Raw genomic sequence first — 24,535 nt, 5'->3', positions numbered from 1 at the left:
GCTAGCAGAACACAGTGAATTTAAAGAGATGTTAAATGATGCCCTGCGTGACAGGTTAGTGTGTGGCCTCTACAGTGAAGCTATACGGAAGCGCCTACTGACAGAGGCTCAGCTTACATTACAGAAGGCTGTTGATATTGCTGTCTCCATGGAACTGGCTACAAGGGAGGCGCAATACATCGGTGCATCCCCTAGGGTGCAAAAAGTGTCACAAGAACCTACCCACAAAACTGTGCAGGGTCAAGAATGTTACCGCTGTGGTAAGCCAGGTCACCAGGCATCAGAATGCTGGTGTAAGGACCTGGTGTGTCGACACTGTGGCAAAAAGGGACACACTGAGTGTGCCTGTAAACAAAAGAAAAAGAGGCCTGTGGTCTGGCTGACAAAAAGAGGAACCCTGCATACCCTAGAGCAGACCCAGGATGATCAAGGTGACACCTCATCGCAAGAGGAAGTGCCACTGCATGTTTTGTCTTTGGCGGTGGGCTCACATGAATACTGGGTAACCCCGTTGTTGGATGGCAAACCTATACGCATGGAACTGAACACCGGTGCAGCCGTCTCGCTGGTCTCCGAGACTGTGTATAAAGAAAAGCTACAGCATCTTCCGCTTAAGGCAACAAAAACCATGACAACCAAATACACAACACTTCCTGAATAAATAAATAATTAAAAATAAGCAGCAGCATTTGTAACCAACTATTCTCCTGCAATGTTGGAAACTGAAACAGAGCAGCATTGGGCTGGTATACGGTCACTAGAAAGTGAGACTAACTAAAGAAAGTTACCAAATCCTGACTTGTTTTAAGGCAAGTTTGCAAGGCTCTTGTGGCCCAAAGCTGCCCCAAAGTTTGCATATGTGGTGCCTAAACAGAGGGTCTCCACTGCAGAGAGCTTGTGTAGTGGCTTTGACACCATCTCCTCCCTACAGATAGCGTAAGGGCATGGCTGGAGGAAAGGGGTTATAATTGGGGTGTCTTTGTATCCTGGTGACCCTGTGCTCCAGAACAAGGCCTGGAGGCTGTGCATAGCCAGTGAACAACAGAGCTGCCTGAAGACTGCTCTAATATGCACTGCTGCAGAGTGATTCCAAGATCGGGAGGTTCCAAGGTGGCCTTTGTGTCCTCCCACAAATCTGCACCTAGTTCTCAGCCCCAGATAAGAACCCAGAAAATGAAAACAGAGAAGCACATCAGTCCACTTTCACTCTCGAGGCTGAGTCAAATGCAACAGGGAAACAGCAGAACTGGTGAAAACAACCAACAAGATTTTCAAATTCACCCTGGTAGGATTTTTTATGATGATGAATTTTCTTAGAGAAACAGACAATGAAAAGTACAAATTTATACAATTTACAGCTTGTGTAAATTCCCAAATACTGCATGCTTCACAGGACTGCCAAGAGAATTGCACATCTATTCAATTTTACAACTCATTGAAGTTGCAAGACCAGACAACACAACATCAGACAATTTTACATAGGCATAGCCTGCTAGGGTGGTGGTATCAGTAACAAAATAGGGGAAGACATACATGAATAGGCAGAGGAGGGAAGGAGGGGAATGTGGGGGGGGGAGGGCAAGGTGAAATGGAAGTCTGGCATTCTTTGAAATATCTCAATTTTTTTATGCAAATATATCTAGAAACAGGAACCCTTTACAGTCCAAGAAATAAGTGAGATTCAGGTCCATTTGGTTGTGATAAGAATTTTTTTTTCCCAGTGTTGTTGCAGCTGTGTCAGTCCCAGGATATTAGAGAGTCAAAGACCCGAAGAAGAGCTCTGTATAGATTGAAAGCTTGTCTCCTTCACCAACAGAAGTTGGTCCAATAAAAGATATTCCTTTCCCCACCTAGTCCCTCTAAGAATTACTGTTGTCACAAGTGGTCTTACAAACGAGGGTGATGAATGTTGTGTCATCTGCTTGATAGCCTCAGGCTACTCGCCGCACAGAATCCCATGAGGGAGAGAGAGTCTGTGGGTGGAATGATTCAGACACTGGTTTCATTTGGTTTTGGAGTTTTGATTTTGGATACCTTGCCAAATGCTCACCTCTTGCCAGACGTCCAGCGGATAGGGGAGTTGCAAGAGAATTGTGGGAGGTCAATTGCAATCACCTGCAGTAGTTGATGCAAATCACAGTCACATAGGGCATAGTCTTCTTGAGCACTGTGGATGTAGAGTGAGGCAGGGAAGACGAGAGGTAATGAGATATAGAAGGCTCTGGAGAGGATACTCTATTTTAATAATCTACAGTGACATGACTCAGTAGCAAGGCAAGAGCTTCTTTCTCTAACTATCGGATGTGATTTTCAACTTTGAGATTATCCCTATAATTGGCTGTTAGGTTTTGTTCTTTTCACTGTAGTGGAATGGTTCAGTACAAACACTGTGGTGTCATGGAGTTTGTGCTAAAATCACAAGGAACAAGCAGCAAGCGTGTGTCTCCAGGGGCAAAAACAACCTGTCCAACAAGTCCCTTCTGAGGAAGTTGTTTCAAACTCTTGCCTTCCTTTCAGGTGAGGTTCTTCACCATCTGGCAGGACAGAGCTCAGGCTATAGCCACCAATATTTTCTGATAACCATCCTCGAATAGACTCACACACACACAGTCTGACCTAGATTGCTTTACATGTCCAAGTAATAAAAGCTTTGGAGAAAGGCCCTGATAGCAAGCTCAGTCTTGTGACTCGTAAGAGATGTCACTGTCCTCACTCCAGTGCTTGCCTGTCCTTTTCTTCCTGTTCCTCTCAGCCATCACAATAGCTGCCACCACCGTAATGAACACTGTGAAGGTAATGACGAGAACCGTCACAGTCTCTGCGATGCAAAGCTGGGTGTCCTCTGATGACAGGGACAGGTTTCTCAGGACTTGCGGCTCCATGCATGTCATGTTGTCGTAGTCATCCAAGATAAGCCGCTTGACACTGTGCAGCTTTGCAAAGACTCTCTGAAGGTCACAGTCGCAGAACCACGGGTTGTAGGAGAGCAAGATGTGTGTCCCAGGGGTCTGGATTGTTAGGAAGGTTTTGAATTGGATATGTTCAATTTCATTGTGCACCAAGTTAAGTACCGTGAGGCGGTTCAAGGAGGTAAAGACCCCAGGAGCAATCGTCTTTATCCTGTTGCCCTCCAAGTTCAGAACCTCTAAATGCTGCAGCATGGAGAAGACCCCATTGTGGAGGTTCAAGAGGTGATTATTTTGAAGATGAAGCTGTCTCAAGCGGGTCAGACTCCGGAAGGCTCCCATTTCTATGTAGGAGATGTTGTTATTTTGGAAGCTGAGCTTCTGAAGGTTCTCAAAATGCTGGAAGTTCCTGTAATATAGTTCCTGGAGCCTATTATAGGACAAATTCAGCTCTCTGAGAGAACTGAGCCCTGTGGAAAAACTGCTTCCAAGCACTGTAATCTCATTTCTATGGATATCAAGCTTCTGGAGTCTCTCTAGAGAGCTAAATGCTCTCTCTCCAACTTTGGTGATGTAGTTCCCACTCAGAAGCAGAACTTGTAACTTCCACAGGGATTTCAGAACTTTGCTTGGAACAGAATACAGGTTACTAATGGACAAATCCAAGTGCTCAGTCTCAAGTGGGAAGATGAGGTTGTCAGTTACATTGACTCCAGAGCAGTTCACAAACTTGGCCCCTTCTTTGCAAAGGCAGATTTCCTGACATGGGTAATGAAATTCAGACTCACCAAAGGAGAAGTGAATACAAATCCAGATTAAGTAGTGGACATGCATCTTCCTCCTCCTTGCATGTACTCTAGTGTATCTGTACAAGAGGGATAGAAGATGTAAGTAAATGTTACAACTATATGTAGCATATTGAGCATAATATAGGGAAGAAAGCACATATTTCAATGTTACAGGCTTCCACATGACTTCCATTGCTTTTACTAGGATAAAACTATTACACCTCCATCAGGGGTGTATAGACCCTGTTCTACCATGGCCCATGCAGGGATTATCAGGTTGTCTGACTACCTGCTCATCTGCAGTTAATTTCTGGACCAGCAACAGATGAGGGATAAGAAGGCTGCAGATTAGAGGGGCAGGGGGAGGGAGGAACAATTATCTGACAGACTGAGGGACTAGGAGAGAAAACTCCTTCAGCAGCAGACTGACAGGAAGCTGTCCAGCATGTTGGACTTCCAGTGAGGGAGAATCAAAGAATGAGAGTCTAGAAAAGGCCTCCAGGAGAGGTGAGGTAGGAAGCAGCCCAGGAAAAAAGCAAGCAGTGGTGAGGAGCTGGTCCCACCTGAGAAATGCAGGGTCCCTGGGCTAGAACCCAAAGGTGTGGAAGAGTCTGGGTTCCACTACCATCTCCCACGAAGGTAATAGTAAAATGCCTTGAAGCAAAGGAGTCAGGACTCTGCAGGGCCCTACAATTATCCACCCTTTGCTAGGGTCTTTGGGCGTCTGGTCTATCAGACTCTTTATTGTCCCACAAGGGGAGAGACTATACATGACTTGGCCAGAGAGCTGGAGTCAGAAAAGGAAGCTACCCGGCACAATGCCAAATAGCTGTTGGCATGGGGTGGGGGGAAACTGAGGCAAAGTCACTGTGACACTTCCCACAGCCAGGAGATGGCGCTGGCTGGCAAAGGCACCCCTGGACAACTTCTTTGACAGCTAGGTAAAAAGAGCAGATGCTAATGGCTACATCAGATATTTCTTAAGATGGACAACCCACAGTGGTCTTTCAAAGGATTCCATTTAAGCATTTATACTTAATGAAAGAGAAGGTAGGGGGAGGGGGAGAGAGATATTGTTCATTTTGGATTATACTTATGGTGATTTTCAGTTATTTCTGTCTTATGCTATACTTTTTGGTGCACCACAATTCATTTCTGGCTAAAATTTTTCCTGCACAGATATTTGTAATAGTTACAATAATAATTAGGGTTGCCAACTTTCCAATCACATAAAACTGAACGCTCTTGCCTGACCCCTTATCCAAAGCCTTGCCCCCACGCACTCCATCCCCACTCCCTCTATTGCTCGCTCTCCCCCACCCTCACTCACTTTCACTGGGCTGGGGCGGGAGGTTGGGGTCCCGGAGGGGGTGAGGGCTCTAGCTGGCAGTGTGGGCTCTGGGGTGGGGCCAGAAATGAGGAGTTCAGGGTACAGGAGGGGGCTCAGGGCTGGGGCAAGGGCTTGAGGTACAGGAGGGGGTGCGGGCTCCAGGAGGGAGTTTGGGTGTGGGACGTGGTTCAGGGTTGGGGTAGGGGGCTGGGGTATGGGAGGGGGTGCAGGCTCCAGGAGGGGTTTCTGACCTGGGGCAGGGAATTGGGTGCAGGAGGGGGTTTGAGGTGCAGACTCCAGCCAGGCAGCGCTTACCTCGGGTGGCTCCCGGTTGTGAGACAGCAGGGCTAAGGCAGGCTCCCTGCCTGTCCAGGCTCTGCGCAGCTCCCAGAGGCGGCCAGCATGTCCAGTTTCTAGGTGCAGAGGTGGCCAGGTGGCTCTGCATGGTGTGTGTTGCCTGCACTTGCAGGCGCCGCTCCCAAAGCGCCCATTGGCCATGGTTCTCAGCCAACGGTTGCTGTGCAGCTGGCATTTGGGGTGGGGGAGCAGTGCTCAGAGCTTCCCAGATTGCCCCTGCACCTAGGAGCTGCAGGGACATGTTGGCCACTTCCAGGAGTCGGGCATAGCCAGAGCAGGCAGGGAGCCTGCCTTAGCCCCACTGCACCACTGATCAGTGGTGCTGACTGGAGCCACCAGGGTCCCTTTTCGACTGGGCGTTCCAGTCAAAAACTGGATGCTTGGCAACCATAACAACAACATTGGTGTAAGAATCAGCAGGCCCAATGGGGTTAGCTGCACTGTAACACACAAGGCAAGTGTGGTAGACCAGGAATTCTCAAAACTTTGTTACAACATTTCCCAGTCACCATCACACAGAATGCCTTTCCTTACATAACATTTATCTGGGAACTGAAGCAACTATTGACATGGAAAACAACATCAGGAAAACATTTCATTTTACATATCATATATTTGTAGGTATGTCTTAACTAATGCAGTTCACCAGCTGGAAACGAGAAAAGCCCCACCCTGTAAACAGCTGGCTTCTAGTTTGAGAAAAAATGTCTTAGACGATCATGTATTAGGTCTTTGAAAGAGCTCCAAGCTAGGGCCAGTAGCTTGGTAGTCAGAGCTCAAACCTGCAGATCATAGCTGGTACTCAGCACAGCAGACCTGAGGGTCAGTGCTGACTTAAGGAACTGTGACTCCCAATATCATGGCTTCTCACCCACCTGGCTACAAGGGTCTGGGGATGCTGCTGTGGTAGTGTTTAACCCCAGGCAAGGAATACCTTATGTCACTCAACCATGACCCCTTGAGCTAATTGGGGAGCAGCACAGACAAGCTCCAACAGTCACCTCTCTTTCTACCATGCTGCATTTACTGTCTTTGGATCCACAAGTTTTGAGATCTGGAGTCATTGGAGTGGCCAGGGTCAGAAACAGAGCTTTCTAAGTAAGTCATGCTGAGATCTCTAAACTGGAACCATCACCACCTAAACAATTACTGGAGGTCTCTTACCTACTTATTGGAAAGAACGTACATTGTGGTCTTCTGCTTGCTAACATCAACAGAGCTTATCAGCCAAGATACAGCTTTATCTACTTGAAGAGGAAATAGGTTACTCAGCACTTAGCAAAGACATAATGGTTACATTTAAATATTAAATGAAAAAATATCTGAACACCACCTTTCCACCTGCAGTTAAACCTGCAAAATCTCTCTGTACCTCAGGAAACCAGTTTTTATTTTTCCTCCTCTCTCCTAGTTTTGTTAAGGGTGGGAGAACCCAAAGCTGTTTGGAGTTTCATCTAATTAAGCAGATCTTTTGCAAACTCTTTAGTGATACTCAGTATAAATATTTTCTCTCCGTCTTCTCCATTCCTGCCTTCTGACTACCTACCAGGTCCTGAGCTTTGTTCTCAGGGTCCGAAAGGGGTTTTATTGGACGTGTAAATGTAATCTTTATTGCACACTGTGCCAACTCTGTACCCCAAAGCAACACCCTGGCAACCCCATATTTACTAGTGTTATATAATTGCAACAAATCTTGTACAAAATATGTTGTGTAGAGTGTCTACAAAATATGTTATGAAGGGTGTCAATGGAAAAGTTATGGTTTGCTGAATATGATTACCCTATTTGTATGCATGTATCATTTTTGTATCTGAAATTATGAATATTGATTATGTACCTATATTTCAAATGTGTTTGCTCCTGGGTAACACCCACAAGGTGGTTTACATCCAGTCTAGCCAGCACATTGTGGATGAATCATTCAAGGTGGCAGCCCATTAAAAAACACAATAGTCCATGGAAGATTATTCCCAACTGATGGGTTTTCCTGTGGATGCTTCAGCCCTCACACACACCCCATTAAAGGGCCCTTTACACTCCCAGCATGGTGTAAAGGGCCCTTAGTGCAAATGAGAATGTGCCCTCTAGAGTCCAGGGCTCAGCACTTGACAAAAGCTACAGTGAATTCACGTTTCCAGACACGCTAACAATCTGATGAAGAGCATTGATTCACCTACTAGAATTTTCTAACTGAATAGCAGAGAAGGTATATTTGGAAAGAAAGAGACAGATGTTAATGAAGGATTAGCACAATTAAGTTATTTTCATTCCCACTGCTGCTGAATCAACATTTCACACAATGAGGTTTCTATCGTGTTTGGCACTGCTAGCAGACGGGACGCAACACTGTTATTCTGTTATCTTCTACGTCTCAGCCAGCTGTCTTTGGCAGGATTAAATGTAGCTAACAATTTTTGTAGTGGATGGGGTTCAGAGAAAGGATTTAAAAATGTACTGGAGGATACAAGGCCCAGGAACACGGGAATTAGAGAAATTTGAAATGGAAACATCCCATTTGGTTATTATCTATGGAAAAGCAGAACGGGTAAGGATACTGCTCTTCTATTTCCATAACAACAAGGCTAAAAAGAAGAGAAATGCAAGCAGGCTCTGTCTTCCTCATAATCAAATGATGTTACCAACTCCGTAAAAGAAATATGATTTCCACTGACTTGCACGCTTTGTTTTTTAACTCTTAGAATCAGTTTCAATTGTTCTCTCCTCAGCTTTAAAGTAGATCTTCTGCAATCTTCATTCTCTTCCACAAGAAAAGTCTGATCAGCCCAAAGCTAATAAAATCTCGAGTGCCCTCATTTTGAGCAGTTGAAACTGCGATGCTTGTTAAACACCTCTTCAGCTTGAGCTGTCTTTTAAAATAAAAAGCACAATTATTGTCTTGGCTCTGGATTGCCGACGTTTTTTGCAAATAGAAGCAGAAAGAATGATGTGTGCTGTGGGTATATTTACACTGCAAGGGACAGTCTCTAACTCTGGTCCATTCAGCGTCTAGCACAAAAGGGCTCCCAAGAAAGTCAGCATCTCTAGGTATTCTGTAATGCAAATGAGCATCACCATAATAAATGTTCTGCAAATGTTGGACTCTTGATGCCACCCTCATTGGATCAGAGGATAACGTTTATAGGAAAGCAACCTATTTTCTCATGAAGCCAAAGGACCCCCGTGCCTCACAGAAAATAATTCACATGTATATGAATACTAAATAAATCTGTGTTGGTACACTTGTTTTCCCCCAGCCAACATTCATGACTAGACATTACCAATAACTTTGTCTTAAATAAAAACACAAACACACTCGTTATGCCTTTCCAATGCCTTCTGAGGATTATGGCACCTGGTAACAGCAATTACCTAATTAGCTCCTGCTGGGTACAATAATAAATATAACCTCCCATTAGAGATAATAATCAGAATTATTTAATTTCATCCTCTGAATCTGAAATCTTTGCCTTGTCAGCCACATCCTTCACAGATATGCAATGCATTTTACCCCACGTTGGTGCATGCTAGAAATTCAGAGTCCTTACCTTTCTGGTTGCCTGATACCCTGACTGCTGTGCCTCTTTCGGGTGTCTTTCATCCAGCAGCGAGAGCTGATGGAAAAAACGGAGGTGGATAGTGGAAGTGTTGAATGCTGGTGTACTCAGAGACCTGTAGAAGTGTATGGGTGTGTGGGAGAAGGGATTGGCTAGAAAGGAAAGTGTTAATAATTCAGACAGCTGGAGGCAGGAAACTAACAAAATGACGCTTGCCACCTGCCTTTCCCTGCAAACAGCTTTCATCTCCTCACCAAACAGGTGAGACCTTAATATACACAGAGCTTTCAGAACTTCCCAGCCATCTTCTCTTGCTCTACAGTGTATGTTTCCACATAACTTGAATGAAGCAAGCAGCTCCTAGACTTCAATCTAATTAAAAAATATACATATATGCCTTTCCTACGCTAATATATACCTTCCACATGAGGAGTACAAGCCTGAACACCAGGCACAAAAAAGACTCCTTGAGCTTTTAAGTGTACAGATCACACCTCTATGTTATATACCATGGCCCTGATCCAAAGCCTACCAAAGTCAATAAGGGCATTTGGATCAGCCCACAAGGGTGCAGGAGTATGTAAGAACATTAATTAGAAGATGCATGTAGCAAAAGATTTTTGGCTAAATCCTGTCCCACTGCAAAATAACTGGATGCAATTCCTGTCTTGATATGTTCTAAACATCTTACACTGGATGTTTTACTACTGAAAAACTTGCTTTGTAAATGTAGCAAGTGTGTAAAAATGGTAGGTTGTAGCCTTGGTATCATTCTGAACCTTTCAAGTAGACTTGACGATTGGCTTTGCAAAATAAGGGAACATAACAGTGGGAAGTCTAGCAAGTATCAGAGGAAATTGTGTCCACTCTAGCTCAGCAGTACATTTGCTTGTATTTTGTGGAACACACTCTTTGAATAAGTTTTCAAATGACAAGATTTTATTCCATGCAGAGGACATTAATGGATATGAGCTAATTGTTGAGGACGCAAATGCGGCTCTGCCATAAGCCTGATATATGGGGCATTGCAACTAACTGGGAAGCAGCTTTTGAATCAGAGTCTGCCTCTCGTTTTCCCCTTGCTCCAGGGAGAGGTGCCCTGTGGAAACTGTATATCCAGGCACCATATATCCCCCGGTGGACTGGCCTTACTGTGCTGGCTGGTTCACTGGGAAGAAAAGCCAAGACACTTGCCAGCCCCTAGTATGGGAGTGGGAGAAATGGCCTTGTAGACACTGCTTCCACGTTCTACTGCCTGCAATGTGGGTTGCTGACACAGGGGAATGAGGGGGAAACATATGCTATACTAGCATGTAGGATGGACCACAATCTGCTTGCAGAAGACATTAGGGATCTGATATCGAACTAGGGCTGTGCTTGGAGCTAATGTTATCCGCATAGGCGAGTTCCAGCTAGGGCTTTCTCTTGCTGGTAAATATTAGCTTATCTTCTAAAAAAGGGCTCTGTACACAAGGTACATTTGTGCGGTGTTTAAAGGCTGCTGAGCAAACAAACACACCTGACAATGACAGGCGCCACATTTTGGGGACTGGCACACAGTGTGTCTAGTTGACACATAATGTGACCAAATACGTTTTCCTTTGTTTCTACGTTATGGTTCCTAGTGCTGTCATGAAGGGCAGATATAAACTATCAATCTAGCAGTTATAAGCCATGTGCAGTGATGAACTCTGGCTCTCACTGCAGTTCACGACCTTCACCACTCATTTGACTCAAAGAGGATAATTAGAAGTCATCCTATCTGGTTTCATAGGCTTACTTTCCTTACCTTCCTTTAGTTACACTCCCATAATTCAAACACAACGGGCCACAGCTGTTCCTCCACTGAAGTGAGTAGAATTCCATCCAGGAAGACTTTGGTTCAGTCATTCTCATTGCACTTCCCTTAGTCTGCACATGCACAGATTGGATCCTCCTGTTAGGATGCGTGGCTCCCTCAGTTACATATCTCAATGCACAGATTAAGAGCTCTAAGCATATATCTGTGCTGGGCTGTGGGTCAGGCTGGATTATCTAGTGCATATATCACACCCTTCCACATGACACACATGGTTTCAAACCCAGGTCATAAGAACATAAGAACAGCCATCCTGGGTCAGACCAAAGGTCCATCTAGCCCAGTATCCTGTCTTCTGACAGTGGCCAATGCCAGGTGCCCCAGAGGGAATGCACAGAACAGGTAAACATCAAGTGATCCATCCCCTATCTTCCATTCCCAGCTTCTGGCAAACAGAGGCTAGGGACACTATCCCTGCCCATCCTTACTCTTAACCATTGACAGACCTATCCTCCATGAACTTACCTAGTTCTTTTTTGAACCCTGGTATAGTCTTTGCCTTTACAACATCCTCTGGCAGAGAGTTCCACAAACTAACTGTGTGTTGTGTGAAAAAAATACTTCCTTCTCTTTTGTTTGAAACCTGCTGCCAATTAATTTCTTTTGGTGACCCCTAGATTTTGTGTTATGAGAAAGAGGAAAGAACACTTCCTTATTGACTTTTTCCACACCAGTCATGATTTATAGACCTCAGTTATATCCCCCTTTAGTCAGATACTATGGTGATGAGCATGATATAAGAACCAATATAGAAGAAAAGAAAAGAGAAGAGAAAAGGTAAATCTCACATACTTTATTACACACCAACTAGCCTATGGAACTCACTGCAACAAGATATTGTTGAGGACAAGAATTTTGCAGGATTACAAACTGAATTATATAGAATAGCCATTTGCATAGATTAAAAAATGTTTGAGGGACAGAAACATTTGCGCTTTAGGACCAGCCCCTAACTGACAGAAGTTAAGAAGTAATTTATAGGTAAGTTATTCCATAATTGTCCATTACATCACTTCTTACATCTTCCTAAATAGTATCTGGTGCTGGCCACTGTCAGAGAGAAGATACCAGCCTAGATGGACCTTCGGTCTGATCTGGTCTAGCTATTCCTAACTTTCTATGCTAGCAAGAAGACTTGAAAATACAGGGCTAGATTCAGCCATGGCACATGTCCACTGAAGTGAATGGAAGTGAGTCTGCTTATAAAATGGACTACAGCCTTTTCAGTTGACACAGAAGTTCTTTTTTTAAATTGTAACCTGTTTTCAGCACTCTGTCCATCCATTCCTTCCAGGGCTGCTGCACTGCAGCTTTCAACCCTTGGTTTCTGGTTGTTCCCAACCTGTCTTAAGGCTGTGTTAAAGGTCGATCATATACTGACAACTACTGTCTTTTTAATTTGCTGGGATTTTCCCTTCTATTTAACTGATTTGTCTTTTTTTTTTAAACGGAAAAGGAAAAGATCCTGTTGCTACAAGGTCCCGTTGTGACAGATGGCAATTTCCTGCAATATCCTGAATAAACCTTATCTAATTAGTTTTAATAGCTTCAGGGTCCTTTGTATTAAAGTGCAGTTGTTTGTGTGTTCTGGCAGGGATGTATGTAACTTTTCTAAGGACGTGAGTAATGTAAATGTTAGCTGAGTCAAAGAACTTTTTGGGTCAATACAATACATGTCAAGTGGGTTTCGTAGGAGGTACTTGGGAGGCCTTTTTAAGCTATGCCTTGGGGAGAGACCCGTTGCCTACTGACTACCTGCTCCTGGAAACTCCAGGTCAAAAACACCTGACCTGTATAAAGGAGGGACTAAACTTTTCATGCCGTGTGCCAGTTCTGAGCTGAGGCTGTTACCATAGAATCTTAGAATATCAGGGTTGGAAGAGACCTCAGAAGGTCATCTAGTCCAACCCCCTACTGAAAGCAGGACCAGTTCCTTGACCACAGGAGACCCTGGGGGCAGGGAGCAGCATGGGTTGAAGTACTTACCTGCCAGAGCCCAGGTTGGGGACAATGGTGCAGGGGTCGGGGGGAGAATCTCTGGTAAGCTTATTAACATGCAGGTAGGTTCTTTTATTATTTTAATGTTTTCTCTGCAATGCTTATAGCATAAGAATAAATAGGCTTTGTTGCGTGGTAACTTAGAACTGGGGCATTTGCACTGTCCATCATCTGAGGGGGAAGGCAAAGCAGGTCTGCTTAGGCAGTGTGACTTTGCTGGTGAATTCACAATATAATCAGGGAACTGTGCAACCTGGAAATACCCTGAGTAGAAGGGAATGAGATGCTTGTCTCCACCCAAGGGAGGTGACAACCAGGGTGCCCTGGCTCAATTCTAGTTGCCCTGAACCATGACACCCAACACAGCAGGGATTTTAGAGGTACAAAAAGCAGGATATTAAAGTTTGAGTTCCATTAGTGTCCACAACTGAACACTATTAAAGCAGAACCAGCAAAGAGTAACCAAGATGATGACATAGGCCAACAAGGGATCAGCTGACTCTATTCCAAAAACCAAAGCTGGATCTCCTGGAGGATAGCACCATCTGCACAGAGACCATGTACCCTTGTTCTGGCCCCCACTGTGTGGCAGTGTGCTCCCACAAGAGCCGTGCTATGAGGGACTCCTGCTGGTGAGAGTCCTGGAGGTCCTTACTGGTCAGAAGAGAATTAAAAGCAGATTGGAGTTTGGTAAATCCCATGGGGTAGGGAGGTGGGTGTGCTCCCAGGTGATGTTACAGCGCTATCCTGCACTGCAGATGAGACACAAACGGCACATAACCAGGTTATTCCCTAGCTTCACTCTCGGAAACTGCTGAGCCATTTTGAACAATCTTATAAAACACAACAACCTGTAGGCAGACATGTGGCATGGAACGTTCAAGCCTGAACGGTTAAAGCCTGGCAAAGTTATAAGCAACTTAAAATAGGGTCTCATCATGGGATGTGTTGGACAGCCTTAATAAAAGGTACAGCCAGTCTGCTTATCGTATATGTAAAGTTCTTTATATCACATGCAGAAATATGTTAAAATACCATTATTTAGATCGCAAAGTCAAGCACTCAAACATTAGGAAGTACTAGAATTCATGTAGCCTCTACAACTTTAATTTGGCCTCTTTGTGTGTGGTTGTTAATTACATGGTTCACATACTACTTTATCCAGAAGACCCCTGCCTCCTTCAGCGCCCAGGATGGATATAATTTTTTAATCCTAATTGCTCAGTGTTTGGCCCCAGGCCTTATATGGGACACACTATTCAAACCATACTTTGAGTACAGAATTATTAATTTCCTTAAAACTTTTCATTGGTGTCTCATCACTATAGTATCTGAGTACTACATACAAATTAATGAATGTATCTTCACCACACCCCTGTGCGAGGAGTGTGTATTTTCCCCATTTTATAACCATGGAGCTGAGGCAGAGATGAAGGTCAAATTTTCTACTAATTTTGGGTGGCCAATTTGAGACACTTAGGACCTGATTTTTCAGAGTACTTAGCACTTTATAAGTTCAAGCCACAGCTCCCATTGACTCCAGTTGCAGCTGTGGATGCTCAGCACTTCAGCTCCCGGCATATCAAGTCAGAAACCCAGAAAATGAGGAAAACTCCATTGGTAACCATCTGTGAAAGGTTTGGTTGAAGTGACTCGCCCAGCATCACACAGGAACTCTGCAGCGTATGTAGCAGAATCCAGTTCTCCAGAGCAGTATTCAACTGCCTTAGCCACAAGAGCCTCCTTTTTTTTCCTGCCAATCCCTGCCTAATTCACTACCCACCTGCCAACTTCTGCAACAAATCAGGCAGATGCCCTACAGACAGCAGTCTCCTTCACGACACAACCCTGATTCACCTCTTGAGCTGGTCCATCCTGAGCATTGAACGAAGCAGGGTTCCTTGGCAAAATTAGCAGGTGGGCATGCAAATAACTTCTGTGTCGTAACGCTTATGCACAAGGAGGCTGAAATAAGGTTGCACAGGAAACCATAATCCTGGCATTTTTTGCTTGTGAGTGTTTGACTATGCAACCAAAATCATGTTCTTTTAATGTAGTTTTTTGTGCAATATGTATATATATTGTATGAATGTCTATACATACACAACTATTATAACACATATTATACACACAGAACCTATATGTACACACATATTAGACTATCAGAGTACAAACTATATACATAGAAACTAATGTATTTATAACATGCATAATGATTAAATATAGCATTTATAGTAAGAGATAGCTTAAAGTTCTTGCGTGATATCATAGGATTTTAAGTAGTACAAACACTGTTCAATTCTACATTAGCCATATATTTAAAACTATCACTCAAACATACCATTTGACACAGAACAAATATATGGAATATATACGTAGCTATGTAAAAACTTAGATTCCTTTTTTAATGAAGGAATATTATCTAAAGAAAAACAGATTTAGGATTCATTTCTCAGATGAAGCAGCTGAAATGCACAATGACTAAATTCATAGAATCATAGATTCATAGAATCCAACCCCATAGGGTTGGAAGGGACCTTAGGTCATCTAGTCCAACCCCCTGCTCACAGCAGGACCAAGCAAGGCTATAGTGTGCTATATATTCTATGTATACATTAGACAGTCATTAGTACAGTCTTAAATGTGCACTAAGAATGAAAAATATTACTTACTTCTCTCTGCATGGTTAGGAGACATTCATGTCCTTTTCAATCAGTTCCGTGAACTATGGAAGGAACATTTCCCCCCTAGAAAAACAGACAGGAATTCCTACCAACCTTAATTTGAAATCCAGATTAAATTCAAATCCTCTCTCTGTGAGGATTAAGTGACCATTAAGTGCCTTGAAAATGGTGATGTTTCAAATTCTGCTGCACAATGGATAATATCTGTACTTTAAATACCAACCCACAAACACTCGTCATATCAATACTCTACCGAGATGCAGGTGATAATTTCCCAAACCAAAATCTACTCTCCTCCCTTGTAACACTCGATCTATTAGATACATGTTATTGTAATCTGTTTTGTTTCTGTGGCTAAATCAACCCATGCACTCCACTCCCTGCCATTATAATTTTTCAGTACCTGCAAAGGTGGCACCTGTGACTGTCCACCATCTCTCATCATGGAAACACCGACTCAGGCCAACACATTAATTCATGCAGAGAAAGGAACATACATTATTAGGAACACAGGGATTGCCAGACTGGATCAGACCCAAGGTCCATCTAGCCCAGTGTCCTGTCACTAACAGTGGCCAGCATCAGCTGATTTGTAAGAACCCCACAGCAGTAGATGTGGGCTAATCAGATTACGGCTGAAGCCCCAAGTTTAATATCCCTTTCAAGATTTTTGCTGCCACTGGGTAAGACAACTCCGGATGTTCTTGATATGGGCAACTCTTTATCAGCCTCCTACTATTTAGGAGTGCACTGGAGTTTAGTAGAATGCAGGGGCCCAATTACAGGCTGGTTGGGAGGCAAAATGTGAAAATAGAGGACATGCAGCAAAGGTAGTAACTTCCCAAGCAACAGATTAACAGAACAGGGCAGCCAGGCAAAAAGGAACCACAGAGCATTTGAACCATACTCTGAAAGATTCCTTGGCCAACCAAAGAGAAATAGGTAGGAGCTAGGGAATGGAGAGGTCTGCATTTCAGTGATCCAGTCACTCAGGGTACGTCTACACTATGGGATTATTCCGATTTTACATAAACCAGTTTTGTAAAACAGATATTATAAAGTCGAGTGCACGCAGCCACACTAAGCACATTAATTCGGCGGTATGCGTCCATGGTCCAAGGCTAGCGTCGATTTCTGGAGCATTGCACTGTGGGTAGCTATTCCGTAGCTATCCCATAGTTCCCGCAGTCTCCCCCACCCCTTGGAATTCTGGGTTGAGATCCCAGTGCCTGATGGGGCAAAAATCATTGTCGCGGGTGGTTCTGGGTAAATGTCGTCACTCATTCCTTCCTCCGGGAAAGCAACGGCAGACAATCATTTCGCGCCCTTTTTCCCTGGATTGCCCTGGCAGACGCCATAGCACGGTAACCATGGAGCCCATTCAGCTTTCTTTCTTTTTTTTTTTTTTTACTATCGCCGTATGTGTACTGCATGCCGTGGACAGAGGCGATACTGCAGCGCTACACAGCAGCATTCATTTGCTTTTGCATGATAGCAGAGACAGTTATCAGTTGTTCTGTACCGTCTGCTGCCATTGTAAATTGGCAATGAGATGATGGTTATCTGTCGTTCTGTACTGTCTGCTGCTATCATGGGTGCCCCTGGCTGAGGTTGGCCGGGGGCGCAAAGGCAAAAATGGGAATGACTCCTAGAGTCAATCCCTCCTTTATGGTTTCTAAAAATAGAGTCAGTCCTGACTAGACTATGGGGCAAGTGTACTAGAGAACCAGTGTATCAGAGAGCACAGCTGCTCCATGTCAGATCCCCCGCTGAAATGATGAGCTGCATGCCATTCACGGGGGGTGCCCCTGCAACAACCCCACCCATTGCTTCCCTCCTCCCCTAACCTTCCTGGGCTACCGTGGCAGTGTCCCCCCCCATTTGTGTCATGAAGTTATAAAGAATGCAGGAATAAGAAACAGTGACTTGTTAGTGAGATAAAATGAGGGGGAGGCAGCCTCCTGCTGCTATGACAGTCCAGGCAGGACATTAAGCGGTGTGGGGGAGACAAGCCCAGCATCCCGCTGCTGTGATAGTCCAGGCAGTACAGAATCTTTTCTTTACACATGAAAGGAGGGGAGCTGATGGAGCTCAGCCACCAGTTGCTGTGATGAAGACGGTTACCAGCCGTTCTGTACCATCTACTGGGAATGGCCGGGAATCATTCCTATTTTTACCCAGGCGCCCCCAGCCAGCCTCACCTGAGGCCAGCCAGGAGCACTCACGGGCTGATGACAAGGACGGCTACCAGTCCTATTGCACCATCTGCCACCGGGGAGGGGAGAGGAGCGGATACTGCTGCAGCATCGCATCTACCACCAGCATTCAGTAGACATAGAGTGACACTGAAAAAAGTCAAGAAACGATTTCTTTCCCTTTTCTTTCACTTGGGGGTGGGAAGGGAGTAAATTGATGAGCTATACCTTGAACCACGCCGGACAATGTGTTTGAACCTACAGGCATTGGGAGCTCAGCCAAGAATGCAAATACTTTTTGGAGACTGCTGTGGACTGTGGGATAGCTGGAGTCCTCAGTACCCCCTCCCTCCCTCCATGAGCGTCCATTTGATTCTTTGGCTTTCCGTTAAGCTTGTCACGCAGCACTGTGTAGCCTGGAGATTTTTTTCAAACGCTTTGGCATTTCGTCTTTTGTAACGGAGCTCTGATAGAACAGATTTGTCTCCCCCTACAGTAGTCAGATCCAGTATCTCCCGTACGGTCCATGCTGGAGCTCTTTTTGGATTTGGGACTGCATCGCCTTACCTGGCCACTGCATCCGAGTTCAGATTGCTGTCCAGAGCGGTCACAGTGGTGCACTGTGGGATACCACCCGGAGGCCAATACCATCGATTTGCGGCCACACTAACTCTTATCTGATATGGTAATACCAATTTTAGCGCTACTCCTTCTTGTTGGGGAGGAGTACAGAAACCGATTTAAAGAGTAGTAGTGTGGACGGGTGCGTTGTTAAATCGGTTTAACGCTGCTAAAATCAGTTTAAACGCGTAGTGTAGACCAGGCCTCATTTACATCTGAGAGAAATGACTTCAATCACCTTGCCAAGTACAGATTGAAAAAAGGCATCTTTGGCCACCACTACCATCTCAGAAGTGAAAGTTGGAGATCCAGTAGAACCCCTCATTGTGACCCACTTGGACCAAGTGAGCAAATCCCATGGAAGTATAGCAGCAGGCACCCCAGCATCCTGCCCCCCAGATACTATCCCTCACCCACCTAGCATCACTCAGTCCCTCTCTATGAGGCACTGGGAAAGGGAGAAGGAGAAGGAGAAGGAGAAGGAGAGGGAGCTTGATAGTAATATGCAGGGCCGGTGAAAGGATGTTTCGTGCCCTAGGTGAAACTTCCACCTTGCGCCCTCCCCCGTCCCCAAGCCCCTGCCCTGAGCCCCCCGCCCGCGGCAGCTCCCCCCTCCGCCCTGAGGCGCCCCTCTGTGGCAGCTCCCCACCCACCACCCTGAGGCACCCTCCCCGCCCCAGCTCACTCCTGCTCCGCCTCCACCCCGAGCATGCCGTCGCTGCTTCACTTCTCCCGCCTCCCAGGCTTGCGGTGCCAATCAGCTTAGGTGCCACAAGCCTGGGAGACGGGAGAAGTGAAGCAGCCATGGCGTGCTAGGGATGGAGGCAGGGCAGGGGTGAGCTGGGGTGGGGAGTTCCCCTGCGTGCTGCCCCCCCCACTTGCTGCAGGCGGCCCTCCCCGTGCTCCCCTGCCCCAGCTCTCTCTGCCTAAATGCTAGCGGTGACTGGGGCAGCCGAAGATCCAGCCGCCATGGTCGCTGCCGAAGAAAATGCCACCCCCCAAAACTTAGTGCCGTATGGTTGTACCGGCCCTGGTAATATGGTTCCAAGAGAGGAATGCTAAAAAAACCAACAAATATTGCGGGATTTGTGACAAAAATCATGAGAGTTGCTACAGTACTTTACAGTGGTCTAGGGACTGACAATATAAGCTATGAAAAATGCGATGAAAATGTGAAATGGTAATTATTATATTATTCGTCCATTTTTCTTATAAAATGTCCCAACTAAATAAGAGCAAACTGCAATTTCTCCTCTTTTCCAGAAGGTGGCAGTGCAGGTTTGGAGAACTGGTATGTTCACAAAGGTGACACTTATATTCAATGTGTGTCCCAAGTCTTAATTCGAGAGGGACAGCTATAGATTTGATATGGAATTGCTATGAGCATAATATAAATCTGACCTACATGTACAGCTATGGGCGATGGTTCACACAATAACAGGAACATTTTTGACTTGTCTTCATTGTCACCTCCCTCCCACCAAAGTGAATGCAGGCACTGGTGCAATTCCCTATAAACTATCAATAGCAAACGTGCTTTTCTTTCTATAATAATGAAATCTGTTCAGCTCATGCAGGAGGGGTGAAGCTGTACAACGCTGGGGAAGGTGCTAACATAGCAGTAGGCTTGAAAGGATTAGATTTTTGTCGGTAAAGGTCGATTTCACTGTACATCTGCAAACTGACAAAAGAAATATTCCCTCACTATTCACTGAAATTTACAAATAACCAAAGTACAAAATATTCAGTTTGAGGACTTAGAGTCAAAATCCAGTTTTTAGACTTTTGAATTAGGCTTATTACAAATGGACCAGAAAATGAATAGTAAAAGCAGGTAGGATTTCTTTATTTAAGGATATCTATTTTGTATATTTTGACATTTGATGTTGACAATTTGTGTTTTAATGGTTTATAAAGCATGAACTTTTTGAATCTCAGTTTCTACTGTCAATAAATAATTGTCTGACCCCACCCATATTTTCATGAAACTGTGAAAATTTAAATTGATAATAGAAAAATAAATGCTTAAAAATAAACACTGAGGTCAATTATTAAAAAAAAAAATTCTACAAGAATGCTACCACTATGAAATGCCTTGAGTGCTGTGGATGGAAGATGCTAGAGAAGTATGAAGATAATTTGTTATATATCATTAATAATAATCTATGTCTTGCCTTTGAGTCTCCAAATGGTAATGTGTGAAAAGCAAGGGAAACGCTACTAGGTAAATGTTTATGTTAACAAGTACAGGCACGAAAGATAAGCTAGAATCTCACAGGCCATTTCAGCCACAGCTGCAGTACATTTCTCAAAGAGAGTTTGTATAGGAGTTTGTTCCTTCCCCCTCTTCTAGAAGTGCTACTCTGGAGTTTGTGACTTAGCACTTCTAGAAGAGAGGGAGAGAACAAACTCCTGTACAAACTGTCTGAACTCAACAGGCACCTACTAAAGGAAAGGGCAAGACAACTCTGTAGGGCGTGGGCTGAGTAACAGGGGGATCTGCAGCGATCTAGTGCACCAAACCCGTGTTTTACGGAAGCCTTGTTATGAAGCAGGAGTAGGGATGGGTCACGAGACTCAGGAGAAATGGAGGGAGGCCATGAGAGACGCTCGTCCATGAGGTCCTCAATCCCAGAGATCCTCGACAATGTTGCGCAGAGTGACAGGCCTAGTGCCAGCCCCACTCCACAGCAGGGGTAGGGCCAGGGCACCAGATTTAGGGTGTTCACTGCACCAAGAGTACAAGGACTGAACGAAGGCTGCTCCTTGCACTAGCATGCCAGTTAGCGAAGATGCAAGGTGTGAGGCCTTTTTCGGCAGCCATGTTAGGAGAGCAGCAGCCATGAGCCAAGAAGTAGAAAGTCACATCCTCACATTCCATGTAAGTTACATTAAAACAATGTACCAAGCTGTTAAGAAGGCTATCTCGTGCTAATAATATCCACCATCACCAGATAAAGAAACAGATCTTGAGATGTTTGAAGAAAATGTTGATATTCTGTCTGGCAAGGATTCACATATCAACAGTTGTGATTGTGAAATCTATACTTCTTTATTGGTTTGCCTTTATGGTCCCTACTTCTCCACTGTTTATCTGTCTGGTTTCAGTCTGCTTCTTTGATTGTTTCTGTCTGTTACAGAACTCATTTTGCAAGGTTTAAATCAGCTAAGGGAGTGGGGTATGATTGGGTGAAGAACTGTTTCATGGTATATTAGGACTGGTCAAAGAATTATTTTGCAATACGTCAGTAACACAATTGGTTACGATCTAGTTAAGCAGGACTCAAGTTTCACTGTATAAACAGGTGTCCAAAAGGAAGTTATTTTGGAACCAACTCCAGGACACAGCCAAAGATCAGAACTGCCAGACCTCAACACCCTGTCAACTAATATATCTTGTGGAAGCTGGACTCCCTCGAAGACCTGACCCTGACTGGCCACCATGAAAAGTTTTTCTGCCTTATTGGGAGTGGTGATCATGGTATGCTTAGCATGTGCGTTCTGTTTTGGTAACTGTTAATAAATAGAGGCTAAGGATATTACCATGTAAGGCTCTTTCACTGTTAAAAGGTCCCGTAAGCCTGTAGAAGGTTACGCCTTGAACCCTAGGAATAGGGTAAATGTGGGTGCCCTAGAGCATGCAAGTGAAAAAGGAGGCCTCAGCGCACTTGCTTGCCCCACCTCAGCTCTTGTGCACCTGTTCAGGGCTAGGCACAGCCTAGCCCTTGGCACAAGCATTACACATACCAGAAGCACAGATACATCTGATAAGTCTGAGTTCAGTTTAGCCCCCTTTATTGCTAAGCATCCCACTTAAAGGCAGCAGAATTTTTCCCCATATCAAGTAGAAAAAAAAAAAAAAAAAAAAAAAAAAGGTAAAATCCTTGCTCTACTGAAGTCAATGGGAGTTTTGCCAATGACCTTCTGGGAGCTGCGATCAGCCGAACCTGCAGACACGGCAGGTAAACAAACCAGCCCTGCCTGCCAGGGGCTTTCCCTGCACAAGCAGTGGAACAAGTTTGGGAACCACTGGCATAGGGAAATGGGGTATTTTCATATGCAATTTAACTTGCTAGGCTTCACGGTTGCATGGAAAAGTGCTTTTCTGTGCACAGTTCTAGACTCTGTTTTGTTTACTGTGCTCAGCCTGAGTTCAGTCTTGGACTGGAAAGTGGGACACCTGTCTCTTTCTCAACCAGTGATTGCTTTCCATGCATACAAACTTGCCCTTGTGTGTGTTATATCGTACAGAAGCCTTGTACAATGGATTCTTGACATGGCCTACAGGGCACTGAGCTGAGATCTCCAGCTTTGATTTACCCTGAGGCCTTGGGGGCGAGGGAGGGGAGCTCTTGGAGTTAAAAATCTATTGGGTTCTGCTTTTAAAGACAAAAGCCAGTGCTTTCCTGCTAAGCCAGTCACACCCTTTTCATCTCCTTCCTCCCCTCCCCCTTGGACCGAGCAGCTCCTTTAGTCTCATCTTCTACAGTCCGAATAAAATGTACCAGCACAAGCCTGTCAAGCTAACACTACATGGCAGTGGACTGTATTACACGAAAACTGGCATCATTGAAACAGAAAAAGTTTCAGTGGGGTGCCTGCTGCTATGCTTTCATGGGATTTGCAGTTCTTACTGTGTCCAGAGAAATCCATGCAGCGCTCTGGGAGTGTGCCAAAAGGCAGCTGCTAATCGCAGACCACCCTAAGGAACAGACAAGCTTTTGTACATTTTTCCCCCAACTCAGAAAGGATTAAAGTCTTAGTCATTCCTTCCTGGCAGCTGGCTGATTAGCTACCAGTGTTACCCTAGTGCTGCAGCCGCTTGACTTGCTGAACTCTCCTCACCTCAAAAAAGATAGTCTAGCACTAGAAAAGGTTCAGAAAAGGGCAATTAAAATGATTAGGGGTTTGGAGAGGGTCCCATATGAGGAAAGATTAAAGAAGCTAGGCCTCTTCAGCTTGGAAAAGAGGAGACAAAGGGGGGATATGATAGAGGTATATAAATCATGAGTGATGTTGAGAAAGTGGATAAGGAAAAGTTATTTACTTATTCCCATAATACAAGAACTAGGGGTCACCAAATGAAATTAATAGGTAGCAGGTTTAAAACAAATAAAAGGAAGTTCTTCATACAGCGCACAGTCAACTTGTGGAACTCCTTGCCTGAGGAGGTTGTGAAGGCTGGGACTATAACAATGTTTAAAAGGGAACTGGATAAATTCATGGTGGCTAAGTCCATAAATGGCTATTAGCCAGGATGGGTAAGGAATGGTGTCCCTAGCCTCTGTCTATCAGAGGATGGAGATGGATGGCAGGAGAGAGATCACTTGATCATTCCTGTTAGCTTCACTCCCTCTGGGGCACCTGGCATTGGCCACTGTTGGTAGACAGATACTGGGCTAGATGGACCTTTGGTCTGACCCAGTACGGCCGTTCTTATGTTCTTAACTCCGCTCTGTCCCTTCTCTTCCTCCATCCACCCATAGCCCAAGACCTCAGAATTAGATTGTTCTCATGCTACCTGGCAAATAGCTGCTCTGGAAATATGAAAGCAGATCCAGCCCCAGCCACTGCGGCCTGAAGGAAGCAGCATGGCCAGTTCAAAATGTGCTTTCTGGACTGAGGGTATGTCTAAACTATGAAATCAGGTCGAATTTACAGAAGTCATTTTTTAGAAATCAATTTTATACAGTCGATTGTGTGTGTCCCCACTTAAGACCATTAAGATCACTAACTCGGCAGAGTGTGTCCACAGTACTGATGCTAGCGTCGACTTTCGGAGCGTTGCACTGTAGGTAGCTATCCCACAGTCTCCACCGCCCATTAGAATTCTGGGTTGAACTCCCAATGCCTGATGAGGCAAAAACTTTGTTGCGGGTGGTTCTGGGTACATGTCATCAGCCCCCTCCTCGCCCTGTGAAAGCAACGGCAGACAATCATTTAGCACCTTTTTTCCAGGGTCCCGTCCACCGGACCCACTCAGCCTACTGCCTGCCTGGATGATTGGAACCCCAGGCAGGCAGTGGGCTGAGCGGGTCGGTGGACGGAGCCCCAGACTGGCAGCAAGGTGAGCGACTCAGCCCACTACCAGTCTGGGGCTCCGTCTTCCGTCTTCTGCCAGCCAGGGTCCCGCTCAGCCCCCGCTCAGCTGGCAGACCTTGGTGAGGTTGATCAAGGGTATCTGGACAGACATGGCTATCCTCCTCTTAGAGCACCGAATGGGAGTGACTCCAGGTCATTCTCT

General features: G+C 45.0%; 1 protein-coding gene across 2 annotated transcripts; it reads right to left on the bottom strand.

Moving 5' to 3' along the window:
* Nucleotides 1–1,714: 1,714 nt before the first annotated feature.
* On the bottom strand, nucleotides 1,715–8,979 carry LOC127030301 (SLIT and NTRK-like protein 6). 2 transcript variants are annotated; one of them, XM_050916551.1, is made up of 3 exons: nucleotides 8,927–8,979; nucleotides 6,546–6,628; nucleotides 1,715–3,771 (listed from the first exon to the last, which is right to left on the bottom strand). In XM_050916551.1, the coding sequence occupies exons 2-3, from the start codon at nucleotides 6,590–6,592 to the stop codon at nucleotides 2,676–2,678; spliced, it is 1,143 nt and encodes a 380-aa protein (XP_050772508.1). In that variant the 5' UTR covers nucleotides 6,593–6,628; nucleotides 8,927–8,979; the 3' UTR covers nucleotides 1,715–2,675. The 2 variants fall into 2 exon arrangements, with proteins under 2 accessions (XP_050772508.1, XP_050772507.1); XM_050916550.1 differs by lacking the exon at nucleotides 8,927–8,979 and having other exon boundaries at nucleotides 6,546–6,642.
* Nucleotides 8,980–24,535: the final 15,556 nt, after the last annotated feature.

Source organism: Gopherus flavomarginatus, chromosome 10 (genome assembly GCF_025201925.1).
Source record: "Gopherus flavomarginatus isolate rGopFla2 chromosome 10, rGopFla2.mat.asm, whole genome shotgun sequence".
Lineage (NCBI taxonomy): Eukaryota > Metazoa > Chordata > Testudines > Testudinidae > Gopherus > Gopherus flavomarginatus.
Note: the sequence above shows the minus strand (reverse complement) of the source record. Positions and strands in the feature narration are given on the sequence as shown.